Here is a 14,174-nt window from a genome sequence, read left to right as displayed (position 1 = left end):
TGCTGACCTGCTTTGAAAATAGCTCACCAGTGCTGGGTCCTAGTGATTTTCTAGTAATATGATTTTTTAGTGGTTGACTGAGTCTAATGAACACTACTTTCAATAATTACCTGGTAATAACCTAGTAACTACATAGTAATAACACCATAATCTATTTTTTAGAAGTACATATGGAGCTGGGTGCCCTTTATGCTGTATGGTAAGAACAAGAAGTTCTCAACTTGAAAAAGGTTGTAGTTCCCTGGCCTAACAGAACAAAACCAAAAAAGAGGACATTGGACCAGTGGGAATACTACCTAGTTTAAACTGTAAAAAACATGAAAATTAGATGACATAAAGAACATTCCCACACATGTGTACAGAACAACAAAAAGCGTGCTATGACGACGAGGCCTTGAAATATAATCCAAAATCAACTGGCTCTAACTGAAAAAAACCATTAGGTAGGTAGACAAAATAGGGCCAGTTGGACTATCAGCTACCTTTAACGGGACAAAACATGAAACACAAAAAACTTTCCCACACGTGGATACAACAATAACGAGAATGCCAAAATGACCAGGACATGAAATATATTTGTGCACCACTAAGCCTAACTAAACAAAACATGAAATAAAATGAAGCAGGATATGTACTCTCACGTGGAGAGTCTCAATGAGAGAGATAAATGACAAGACTTTGTGAGAAAGTATATAAAATAACAAGCACGGATACACACGGTTGATTTTTATATGTTTTCCCTAATTGGTTACCGTAGTGTCCCCTGTCACCCGTAAAACGTGCCGTTGCTATGACACCAGGACGATTCACAAGTTAAATAAATCAGGACATATTTGTTGTCTTATTCATTAGAGCGGCGCCTCCAAAATATGTCAGCGTGACCTTTTCATTCAGTGTTGAAAAGTTCGTCTGCGTTATGAAGTTTTCTATAATTAAAAAAAAAAAAAAAGTTTAGGATCCTTTCTGTAAGGCGGACGTTGAGGCGGGTCGTAAATCATCCGATGATGATTGAATTTCACAACGTGTTTTCATTCCCACAAAAAAGGTGTCAATATTTTTTTCCCGTGTATCTTTGGGAGATGACTGCAAGTGAAAAACAAGAAAGTCAAAATGTAATCTTCGCCACTTAACTGTGATTAAGGCTTCTGCTATTTTCCCCACCCCACCGTTTCCTTCTCAAGCCAATCATCAAAGCAAGAAAGCCTGTTGCTATTGGTATTGATAGTTGTCAGTGTTACTCACTTTCTACAGATGTTCTTTGCTCTTTTCCCCACTATTTCCTTTTCTAGCTACTCATGGAAGGCACTTGGCTGCTGTTATGGCTTGCAACTATTGTTTTGTTAGCTGCTCTTTTTTTTTTCCATTGTCGCTTACCTTCTTCAGCTGCTTATGTTAGCAAACATCCCAAATCGCTATCATTCAGGCTTCTTCCACTTTTTTCCTATTGTTTCCTTCTCTTGCCACTTATGTTGGCCACTTGGCTGTGCGCTATGGTTTGGTGCTATTGTTAGTGTTAGATGCTTCATCTTTCAGTGTAACATTGTTAACTTCGTACCCTTTCAGTGTCACTCACCTTACACAGCTGATCTTAGCCTTTTTCCCAACTGTTTCCTTCTCAAGCCACTCACAGTAGGTATTTGGCTGGAGGCCATGGCTTGCTACTGTTGTTATATTTATCTACTCCCACTGTTGGCCACTTGACTGCAGCTTATAGCTTGCTTCTGGCTGCTATTGTTATAGTTATCTGCTTGATCCTTCAGTGTCACACACTTTCCACAGCTGTTCTTTGCTTTTTTACCCCCACTACTTCCTTCTCTAGCCACTCATGGTAGGCACTTGGCTGCTGTTATGGCTCGCCACTATTGGTATTGTTAGCTGCTCTTTATTTTTTTTCATTGTCACTTGGCTTCTTCAGCTGCTCATGCAAGCAAACGTCGCCAATTGCTGTCATTCAGGCATCTTTCATATTTCTTCCTATTGTTTCCTTTTCTAGCCACTTATTTTGGCCACTTGGCTGCGGGATATGGTTTGCCGAAATTGTTATTGTTAGTTGCTTCATCGTTCAGTCTCACTCACCTTCAACATATGCTCCTTGACTTTTTTCCACAACTTCCTTCTCTAGCCACTCATGTTAGACACTTCGGGTTATGGCTCCTCACTTGCCACTATTGTTATTGTTAACTTCTTCATCCTTCAGTGTCACTAACTTTCCACAGATGCTCATTGACTTTTCCCCCACTCTTTCCTTCTCTAGCCTCTCATGTTAGCCACTTGGCTGGAGGCAATAGCATGCGGCTAGCCACAATGGTTAGCTTGCCCATGTAAATAATGCTAGGCGCTTATACCAACTCCTACTAACTCTACTTATTGGCTCTTTTCAGCCTCTCTGGGTGTGTCTTTTTGTTGCTGGCTGGGAATAAGTGCAGATTTCATGTCCTTTCACTGACTGAAATTTAGAAAACTTTGAAGTAGGCTTGGGATTTTTGCTGTGTGGTATCCTCCAGGGGTATGTAATCTGTCTTTTTCTAATGCTACAGCTCTATTCTAAGTTACAGTGACCCCTAGTGGTCAACTACTACACAATGTCACTTTCGAGCACCCGGATTTATAGTACTGCATGTATTGCATCTATTTTGTTTTCAAGTGTTTCTGCTAACTTGATGTCATCAAGCTACACCAATTTGAAATGCATTGATTGTGACGTGATGCTATTACCTATTGATTGGACAGATTTGTGAAACGGGGTCACTTTTTCAGACCCCCTTACATAAGCGTGCCCCCGGCATGGGTAAATCGGGTCCCAATCACAGAGGGCCCGCCGCCCCCTGTTTGATCTCTCAGTCGTGCAACAGTTGGACTTTTTCTGGTGCGTCCGGCGGCAATTAGTGAACAAAAGATTGTGATGGCGTTGCCACCATTTCTTTTGAAATCGAATTGAAACGGACACAGATCAAAGCGGAAATTTCTTTATTCTTGTTTTGGACTGAGTCATGTCGGGGCGTGTACTTTCATCAAGGAACACAACGAAAGCAGTGTTGTCGCCCTCCTTTCTGAATTCATGAAAAAAACATTGTTTTTCCAATTGACAGTGCTGGATCGGAGACTCCTCTGAAGGTTCAGAACTCTCGTTTGAATAGAGTTGTCATGAGCAGAAACATTGGCAACTTCCCAGGGTTCTGACTTCATCCCACCAAATTTAGACTCTCGAAGGCGCTAATGAGATTGAGGCATCGAACAAAGGGAGGAAATACTGGAAATGTATTTGAAGTTAGGGAAGTCAGGAATCGATGGGTGGCTGCTGAAAGCAAGAGAGAGGGAAAAGGGGAAGGATAAACAGAGAGAGTTGCAAGAATGAATGAAAAAAGGCTGTGTCAGGGGGATGCACGCCTGTCAACCTGTACGTTTTTGCCGTACAAAGTACGTTTATAATGCATTTTAAGACGTGTACGACATACAATAAAATCCGTACGGAAAAACACAAATTTGTCAATTATGTGTACCATCTGGTATACACGGACTATGACGAAACGGCAAATCAATCAAGTCAAACGAGTTCGCCGCAGTAGCCTCTATCCTGGTATCGTTTTTTTGCGTTGCAAACGAGCGAGCGGTTGGATGCTACTGTGCGCATGCGTCTGCCGCCTCGGATTTCATATGGTAGTTATGTAGTGAAAGAAAGTCTGTCTCTTTTTAGAGAACCAGCTTTTTCGGCTCAACTCATTAAAGAGAGCTGGCTCTCAAACGGCTTACTTGCTTTGATGCATGATATTACGAATTATTATGTTGTATAAAGAAGATAAGAAAAAAAAGGAAGTTTAAAATGAGAAAATGAAAAAAGACATGTTTGTGGTTATCCCTTTTAATCAGCATATTTCCAACAATAATTTAATGCAGAAAATGAGTTAATAATTTGAATAAGAAAATGTATTATTCTACTTAATTATATTTGCATGTATATTTTCCTTTTAGAGTGAACGTCCAAGCTACTTAATTTTTGAACTTTTTTTATAATAAACCTCATTCATGTCGAGCAACTCAGTATCTCACAACAAAATGTTAATTAACAATATATATGATATAACAAAACACATGTACAATATAACAGTAAACTACATAAATAAACACATTTGAATAAAAATATGGTGTGAGATTATTTTGTATTTTTTAAGGGAAAATACAACATTTTGTAAGGGCATGGAGCCGTGGAGGTTGACAGGTATGGGGATGGGAGGCTGTTACAGGAAGGAAGGAAGGAAGGAAGGAAGGAAGGAAGGAAGGCAGGAAGAAAGAAAGGAGTAAAGGAAGGAAGGAAGGAAGAAAGGACGGAAGGAAGGAAGGAAGGAAGGAAGGAAGGAAGGAAGGAAGGAAGGAAGGAAGGAAGGAAGGAAGGAAGGAAGGAAGGAAGGAAGGAAGGAAGGAAGGAAGGGAGGTAGGGAGAGATTGAGTGAGTGAGTGAGTGAGTGAGTGAGTGAGTGAGTGAGTGAGTGAGTGAGTGAGTGAGTGAGGCATGGGGGGACGGAAGGAAAGAACGAAGGAAGGAAGGAAGGAAGGACAGAAGTAAAGAAGGAAGAAAGAGGGAAGGAAGGAAAGTATGGAAAGGAACGTTTTTCGTTTTCTGAATCAAGTGAGCAGCACGATAATGGCACGTTTCCCCTTTGCAAATTGTTATACTTGCTCTCAACCGTAGTAATCTTCTGAGGTAAATGCTTCAAGTAAGATAAATCCAAGTCGATTCCTCCGGCTGTGGTCAGAGGGGGCTCCCGGATCCAAACAAGCCCGATGATGAGTGTGGGTGACAAGGCGTAGTGTATACAAATGCCTTCAACTGGGCCTTCTTTCATTTTTTTCTTACACGTGATAATTGTAAACAAAACATGTTTTTTTTTTCTTTGGACATGACACATTTACTACTTAATGCACACAAGATGCCATTTTGACTCCTCGCCGTCAGAAAACTAGAATAAGCAAATCATATTTGAGAACATTAAGAAGGATTTCGTTCTTTCTTTCTTTCTTTCTTTATCTTCTTAGAGTTAGGGTTTATTTAATAATCATTTTTTTAATCAAAAACAACGGTTTTGTCTTTATCTATGCCCCGATGATTGGAAACATTTATTTAGAAAATATATGTATGTAGTTACATATATTGTTCATTCATAAAAATTAAAAAAAAAACGAAATGAGTATATTTTGTTTGGGAAAGTACAAGAAGATAAACAAGAGGTAAACTATTATTTGTAATAAATAATTTAAAAGACCGATATAGATTTAGGATTAAAGTGATATTTTTTTTATCATTTTATGTTAATATTTGAAAGTTTACAAATGCAAAAGCCTAGATGTTTTGTTTTGGAAATGCAAGTCTCCAAACGATTGCTTCAGTTTAGTGTGTTTAAAACTAAACTTTGCTCCCCCTGGCGGCTAAATTGTGACCTCAACAGTGTCTGAAAACGTAATAGATGAGGCTCAAATTACAATATACCCAGTGGTACTCTATACCTTGAAGTTGTGAACAAAATTTAAACTCATGTTTTAGTTGTGTAATTGATCTGAAACTGGAACTACCTTGATACTTTTCTATTTGATCAATTTCTCAAAAGCAAAGCTTTAAATTATTTTTTAATTAAATATTGTAAGATAAATTTTATTTATAATCTATTTATTCTAAATAGATTACAAATAAAAAATAACTTATATCTTTATTGTATTTTATTAGCTTAATGATTCTTTTTTTAGTAATTATTCAATTTATGTTCAGTTTAATTTTACATAAAAAATATTTCCATCCATCCATCCATTATCTGCACCGCTTATCCTCAGTAGGGTCACGGGGGGGGGGGGGGGGGGGGGGGGGGGGACTAGAGCCCATCCCAGCCATCTCCAGGCAGTGGGCAGGGGACACCCTGAACTGGTTGCCAGCCAGTCGCAGGGCACACAGAGACGGACAACTCGCTCGCTCAATCACACCTAGGGACAATTTGGACCGGCCAATTAACCTGACATGCATGTTTTTGGAATATGGGAGGAAACCGGAGTGCCCGGAGGAAACCCACGCAAGCACGGGGAGAACATGCAAACTCCGGACAGGAAGGTAACCACTGCGCCATTAATATTTATTAATGAAATATTGGATGATTTGTATTCATATTGTTGTGTATATTTTATAAATATTCATTTGTCCTTCCCATGTTCTAAGAACTCCTGAACACCTGAACATAAGTTCTGAAATAGCTCACCAGTGAAAGGTCATGGTGATTTTCTAAGAAATCTCAATTCTAACTGGCAGGATGTTTAAGTGGTTGACTGGGCTTATCTTACGTCTAATAATTACAACTTGGTATTGTGGAAGACAGACAAACAACATAAGAAGTCTTAACTTCTACCTTGGCTGAACAATTTGTCTAGGCAGCAGGACTGAATATAGGTGCTGTCAAATACTGCCGAAAACGCCACTGGTAATAAAATAGTAACAACATGAAAGAAGTAAGATCGGGCCTAATAAAATCCTGCCCCACCCGACCCATGGGTATAAAAGCCTGAACCAGCACACGCTTGACCAATTTATTTGATTTGAGGGGCCAAGCCCGAAGCACACCCTAATTTTCATATATTATTTGGGAGGACTTTAGGGGGAGGAAGGGTGATTTCGGCCATCAGGCAGCGTGCTTGGTCCAAAATTTTGGCGGGTTCGGGCCGGGTTTTGATCTCCTCTTGCTCATTTTTGCTCTATTCTAGATCATCTCGGGCCCTGGTAGCGCACAACATCATCATCTCATTTCATTAGCTGCACCGCTTATCCTCAGTAGGGTCGCGAGGTGCTGGAGCCCATCCCGGCAATCATCGGGCAGTGGGCAGGGTACACCCTGAACTGGTTGCCAGACAATCACAGGGCACACAGGGACAGACAACTCGCCCGCTCATTCACACCTAGGGACAATTTGGACCAGCCAATCCACCTGAAATGCATGTCTTTGGAATGAGGGAGGAAACCGGAGTGCCCGGAGGAAACCCACGCAAGCACGGGGAGAACATACAAACTCCGCACAGTAAGTCCGGTAGCTGGATTTGAACCCACACAGGAGGTTCCCAAGACCTTAGAACTATGCCCCACTAACCACTGCGCCGCCGTGGTCATAGGTTGCTAACATTGTCGCGATACACAAGCAAATATTATCCTTGATCAAGCATTTATTTGATAGATAAAATAAACCAGTGATTGTCCTTCAGGGCCTGCAAGGCCTTCTCTGCTGGGCAAAAATGATCTGAATCATGTGATGTTAATTATATTATAATATAAAATATTACCGTGTCCACTGCTTCAATCAAACGGACAAATAAAAACTTGAAATACGACAAGACAAGCTAGACTTTCAGCATCAGGCTTGATGGCAATAGATAAAAAAACCTCTTGATGGAACTGGAACTCACGGATAATCTATACAAACTGACATTTTCAGAAACACACCAAGACAGGTTCGATTTATAGCATTAGCTTTGAAGGTGATAGAAAAAAAACTTCTTGATTGAATTGAAAAGCCCAGACTCTGTGCGACAGAGTGGAATCTTCTTAAGAAAAAAAAAAGAAATATGGATTTTGTGAACAGAAAGAAAAGATTAGAAGTATTAAATGATTATGTTTCGCAGGTATAGTTGCAACAAATTTGTCATAGCCATAAAATTGTTATTGAGGGTCGGATTGATTCAGCCTACTCAAGGCCTAAGTGTGAAATACACGGCCCACAACTGAAATAAACTTGATACAATTATCTGTTTTTGTTCTACATAGTCTGTCTTGCTGAGAGTATGTAGGTGCTGCGTTTATTTTATATGGTTTATTATCGCTTCATAAGGGGGAATTGCAATCATTAATAAGGGGTGCAATTGGCTGAGGTTGACATGTATGTTGGTGACTCTTGATCTACAATATATAACTTCAATCTTTTTGTGTTTTTGTGTATTGTGATGGAAATGGGGCCCCTCCCTGGAAGCGCCCTTCTGCGCAGACTCGGCGCTCCCGGGTTCGCCTGTCAGCTTGAGACTGACAGTATGGCGGCGGGCTACAGCTGGAAGGATGCTACCGTCGCCGGCGAGGCGTCTGTCGCCAGACGGACGTAAATGGAGCCGCTGAGGGCGCCTGGAGAAGCGGAATAAGCGCTCGAAAAGGCCGCCATGGCCCGGCTGGCCGACTACTTTGTCGTGGTTGGCTACGACCTCGACAAGCGAGGTGGGTGCCGCCGTTAGCCGCATAGCATTTGCGGCCTGCTATTAGCATGTGGGGGCGGGGCCGCCCATCACCGCTCGCCGAATGCCGTGGCTCTTGCCCGGCTACGTTGACAACTATCTACCGAGGACTCGCTTGATGCTCGGATTAGCGTGCTTGGTCTGTAGTTTAAATGACAGTTTGTTTTCGGCTTTAAGGTAGCTACCACGTTTGAATTAAATCCAAATTGATGAATTCAATACCGTTGACACACCTTTAACGTGAAGTCTTAACACATTATTGACAGTCAAGTTCTAAGCGACTAAGCTAATTCTAGCTTTGCACTAGCTGTTGTTTTTCTGCAACCCAGATAAATGCATTGCCCAGTTTCGATGCATTTTGTGATCGCATTTCTTTTCTTAACGGAGCTGTCAGTGTTTTTTGGGTGGGAGGGGCTTCAAGCATCACCCCCACCCCTGGAAAAGAACCTCAGATTTCTGCTACTGAAAATTGAGTTTTTCCCCCGATTTGTTGTGTGTCCTATGTAGTTTAACCAAGAAGGATTCAGCTCAAAACAATTTTTTTTTTGCCAAATTTTGATGCATCATATGCAACCCTGCTACTCTTTTTTAATAGAACTGTTTGTGTATTTGGGTGCGGGGGGTTCAAACACCTCTCGCTTCAAAAGCACCTCACCAGACTGAAATTTTGATTTGATTTGTTTAGTGTGAATTTATTTTTCGGTTTTGATGTACTTAAAAATAGCATTCAGTGTTTTGGTTGGGCCCTCAAACACCAACCACATTCCATTGATAATTACTTCTTCAAAAAGCAAATTGAGGTGTTTCACCCTTGTTTGGTATGGATTAACCTACATGGATTCCACCAAAATGAATTGATCAATTTTGATGGATTTTTCCATTGATGATTTTTTTCTCTCAAGTGACTGTCAGTGTTTATTGGGGGATCAAGCACCAATCCCCCCTTCCCTCAGAAATAACCTCTGTAAACTGAAAACTGAGGTTTATTAAGTCTGATTTGTTTTTTGTGGATTAACCCAGATGGATTTGCCCCCCCCCCCCCCCACACACACACACACACACACTCCCCTCCAACACACACGCTGTTATCCTCCATGCTGCACTGTAATGTTGGGGATCTTGTTTGGACCGTTATCCGACCGCAGCCACCCCCCTCCTCCCCCTGGCCTAGATCCTTGCAGTATAATAGATGATTTAATCATGAAATATTCACTTCCAGTGCAAGCATGTGCAGCTAGCAATCCTCTGATGCTTTATTCACAAAATTGCAAGCTCTGTTTTCTGTTTGCATATTTTTAAGAATCTTGATATATGAAGTTGAGTTAAGTGCAGGATGTTCTTACGTGGACAATGCTAGCGCTGCAAAAAAAAAGCTCCCCTTCCTGTTCAAGCGCTGCAATGGTGAACAGTGAAGGAGCCCATTAAAAGTCATCTGGAAGCCAGACTTGCTGAGATTTTAACGGATCAGAACAGTCTGAGTCTTGAAAACACTTGCAATGAAAAATTACTACGCTTACATGAAAACAATAATCGGATTGGAAAGGGAATATTGGATTTTTGGAGCAATCCAATTTATTGTTTACAGGCTTAGAGACAAACAAATAACCCTGCATACAATTGCGAGTTTTCTGACTACAAATGCAAAGCCTGATCGATGTCAAATAGACGCCGTTTCCGCATTTTAATTTTAACATTAAAAACAATGGTGATTTCAATCATTTCACTAACCATAATCAAGCAAATACGGTGCTTGTTTGCTCCAAAAGTCAGCTCCATTGCAACAAGCGTCGCGTTTGTTTACAAGTTGTGCTTGTAGATGGCTTGCCAGAAGGATGGCCTTACACCAGACCTGGGCACTCCGGTCCTGGAGGGTTGTATGTTCTGCATGATTTTTGAGGTTTCTCTGATCCAATACAGGTGATTCCAATCACCAGTATCGTTAACGAGCACTTGCTACCTTGCTAACGAGGTTATAATTTGTATTACCTGAGTTAAAGAAGAGCAAACTTCAAAATCTGGCAGGACGTATGGCCCTCCAGGACCGGAGTGCCCAGGTCTGCCTTGCACTATATATGGATGAATACAGCTTGGACATTTTGCCGCGGGATCAGAAGACAAAATGCAAATGTAATGAACCAATACACGTAAAGCTTTTTTTTCTGAGTAAAACTAATTTTTCGTATCATTCATCATCGTCCCACTGTGCTTTAGCAAGCGACTAGACTGAATGCCCAATCAGAATGCAGAACACCATGCTGGAAGTAAATCAGTGAAGTGGTGAGATGGTAAAAAGTGAACCGTGTTATAGCGAGGGTTCACTGTACTTTAATAAATGCAGTAAACACATGAAAAATAAAATTGCGACGCACAATTAAAAGCTATCAAAAAGGACAATTAAGATTCATGATTTGTTTTAATAAAAAAATGAAAATATACAAAAGAGACACAGGTGACAAAACTATCACTAAAACAAAATTTATTTTCTTCTAGTACATTTCTTTTATCGAGGACAGTGCCACAAAAAGACATGAGGATATATTTTTTTATTTGTGGTAATATTTTTTAAAACTTTTTTTCCCAGTGGTTTTATTAAAAATCCTGACCACATGACATAACAAATATACATCAACACTACTGTGTGTCTGTTACAAGAACTTAAATATGTACAAAAAATAACAAAAGGAGGTTGATTTCCAAGATCGTATTCATCTCCGTATTTGCCCCCCTCACAAGTGTGTTTAAATAGCATCAAACCTGGAACGAAGCAGTCCTCGATCATAAGAATACCAGGAATTCCGCCTTTCCTCTAGAGTCGAAATACTTTGTGCATCCTGCCTGTGTGTTTGTGATTGTCGCTCGGCTAGAGGAATAGTGTAGCGAGCGTGTGGGGAGGGGGGTTCTGATGTTGCATCATCACTACTCACGTGATTTTCTCCCAGCTCGCCATGTGGATCTCATTTTGGACATTCCCGTCGTTGCCGGGGTGTGGTCCTCATATCGGACTGATCCCTGGAGAAAGAGCATTGTATTTTGACAGCAGAGGCCACAGAGCCTGCAGCCAATCGAGACCGCCGGTCTCTTGCCCAAAAAGGAAATGGCGAGAATCGGCAGTAAACTGTTAGGGTGCTGAGAAAGAAAATTTGGGGTTGAAATGGAAAAGTAAAATTGTGATATTCTATGTAATTAGGGATGCCCAATAATTAGCGGGACAATAGTTGACGAACCAAAAATGACGTCACAGTAATAAGAAATGTATATGAAATTTGTTAAATATATCGGGGTTCGTGCGGGTGCTTGAAAAATTCTTGAATTTTAATGTTGTGTTTTCAAGGATTGAAAGGTGCTTGGGTTGGCTTGGTGTAGTGCTTGTAAATGCCTGAAATTTGCCCCGTTTTACTATTCTGCTTAAAAATTATGCAGACACTGCTATCTGATGGCTTTGCTTTGCCATTACATTTCTTCCTTCGTGGAACTAGTTTGTATGACGTTGTCCTTTGAAGTGTCATCGCCCCTTACAGTTCGCGCCCAATTGGACAGATGCATGCTACACTTAAGAGGGCCAGTATTAAACGTGTATTGGTGCAAGGATTACATATCGATGATAGACCTTCGTTATGGGCCATGAAAAAAATTAGAGTAGCTTTTTCCAGTGGTAAATTGGTACAGATTTGTCTCAAAAATATTTACACACACATTGTTCAGATCCACAAATATATTCTCGATTTACTCAAGATCTAAGTATTATGTCTTGCTAAATGTAGATGTAAGATTGAAATTTGTAAATGTAAATCACAGAACTGCAAAATACATGATTCACACAGAATTTATTTTTTCAAATGGTCCTGAAGATAGTGGAAAATTGGCTTTGATAGTCCTTAAAATGTGCTTGAATTTGGCCATGAAAAACGTGTACAAACCCTGATAAATATGCATTTTTGAAAATACGTTTATTGAATTTTTACATAGCCTTAACAATAAGGTAAAAAATAGATTGAGTAATTATGATTAAAAAAGCCAACATTCAAATTTTGTCTTAACTAAATTCCGACCTATTGCTTGTTTTTTTGTTCCACATTAGGCTAACAAAGCGAGAGGACTGAATTTGGTCCTCCTTGTGCATCTTTTCATTTGATTTCACGCTGTGGTGAGCATGACCTAAATGAGTCGGTCTGTTTCAAAGTTCAACATCTGCAACCTCTCAATAATGAATCAAACACTCCAAAACGCTGTATTTAAATTTCTCTGCTTCTATGTGAAAGAAGAAATGCAAAAGGCCAACCCAGCTTTGGTGAACATTTTGCCAAAAGTAGTGTTGGAGAGACCGATTAATACTTAGTTATTTAGTCATAACTATGAGCACCACTGACATAGATATTGCAGATGGTAAATATTATTGGGAAAATACGTCATTTCTATACATAATACAAGTGCTCATAGTGAATGGCACCCATGCCCTGGCTAAAAAAACTAAATCACGTGTTCTTATCAAGTGGCATTATCTTAGCTGTACACACAAGTGGTTAGAATAAATAAATATAACTATACAAATGGGTAATCTACAAAAAACAAATTTATCGTTATCCAAAATTAGCAATAATCATGAAAATATGTACACTATACTTTTATATAGACCCTGAGATCCGATCTGCAACCTCAGTGGAAATGTTTAAATCTAAGCTTAAAACACACTTCTACTCTATAGCATATGAATAATCTATACTTTTCGTGGACAATATCTCTATTATTTGTGATTGCAACATCCTTTGCTGTCTGGTAATCCTGAAAGGGGGATGCTACATGTGCGGTCCCTTCTCAAGGTTTCTTCCTTTTCCTCATGTTGAGGTTTTTGAGTTTTTCCTTGCCCTCATGTTGGTTCCAGATCAGGGGATGATCTAATAATAGTCTGAAAAATAGTGTGTGTAATAACCTGTGCAGCCCTTTGAGACTCTTTGTGATTAAGGGCTATGCAAATAAAAATGACTTGACTTGACATCTTGTGATTAAGGGCTATACAAATGAATGTGACTAGTACTGAAAAGTAAGACATTGTTTTGAGATTAAAATTGAATCAGCGTTCACCTTCAAACATGCAGGAATGCAACATTTATTTTTGATTATTGTATTATCGGCAGCACGTCGGCGCAGTGGTTAGCGTGTGTGCGGTACTGTTCTTAGGTCATGAAATCGAACCACTCATCCTCAGTAGGGTCACGGGGTGCTGGAGCCCATCCCAGCTATCTTCGGGCAGGGGACACCCTGAACTGGTTGCCAGCCAGTCGCAGGGCACACGGAGACAGACAATTTGCTCGCTCATTCACACCTAAAGACAATTTGGATCGCCCAATTAACCTGACATGTTTTTGGAATGTGGGAGGAAACCGGAGTGCTCAAAGGAAAGCCCTGCAAGCACGGGGAGAACATACAAAGTTTGCACAGAGTATTCAACATTTTATTATTATCATTATTATTATTATTATTATTATTATTTGTATTTATAATTATACTTACATTTTTTCATAAGCCTGTGCAATAACAATATCTTGAGCCATATGACCTTTATGCAAAGAGGTAGAAAGTAGGGCTACTCAATTTTGTAAAAAACAAAACAACTAATTTTAATTTCCCGTGTGATTTCAATACGATTTTTGATTTTATAAGTAATGTGCATTTTATGTGCTAGGTTGTTTTTGTCAGAACTTAATCATAGTGACATGTTTTAACCATAAGAAAGCAGCACCTTCTTCTGGGACACCGTTAAAACCCGAACTGAGACAATTCTAGTTAGACAAACATTACATCACTTAAATAACAAAGGGGAAAAAACTCAAATACGTAACTATAAATCCTTGAAAAAAGCGCAGTGTCTTGCGATTACACAATCACACTAACTCACATCAGGATATCGATTACATTTCGGCTAGTACTTGTATAAC

General features: G+C 39.9%; 1 protein-coding gene across 5 annotated transcripts in view; it reads left to right on the top strand.

Moving 5' to 3' along the window:
* The first annotated feature begins 8,021 nt into the window (after positions 1-8,021).
* Positions 8,022-14,174, top strand: part of sbf1 (SET binding factor 1) — a 67,742-nt gene continuing 61,589 nt past the window's right edge. For all 5 annotated transcript variants that reach the window (XM_088347071.1, XM_088347074.1, XM_088347073.1 and 2 more), the window contains exon 1: positions 8,022-8,224. In XM_088347071.1, the coding sequence (XP_088203197.1) occupies positions 8,170-8,224 (55 nt within the window). In that variant the 5' untranslated portion in view covers positions 8,022-8,169. The remainder of the gene's footprint in view (positions 8,225-14,174) is intronic.

The sequence above is a fragment of the Urocampus carinirostris genome, chromosome 11 (genome assembly GCF_059441175.1).
Source record: "Urocampus carinirostris isolate Australia breed hairy pipefish chromosome 11, RoL_Ucar_1.0, whole genome shotgun sequence".
NCBI lineage: Eukaryota > Metazoa > Chordata > Actinopteri > Syngnathiformes > Syngnathidae > Urocampus > Urocampus carinirostris.
This window is presented reverse-complemented; position numbering and strand designations above follow the sequence as displayed.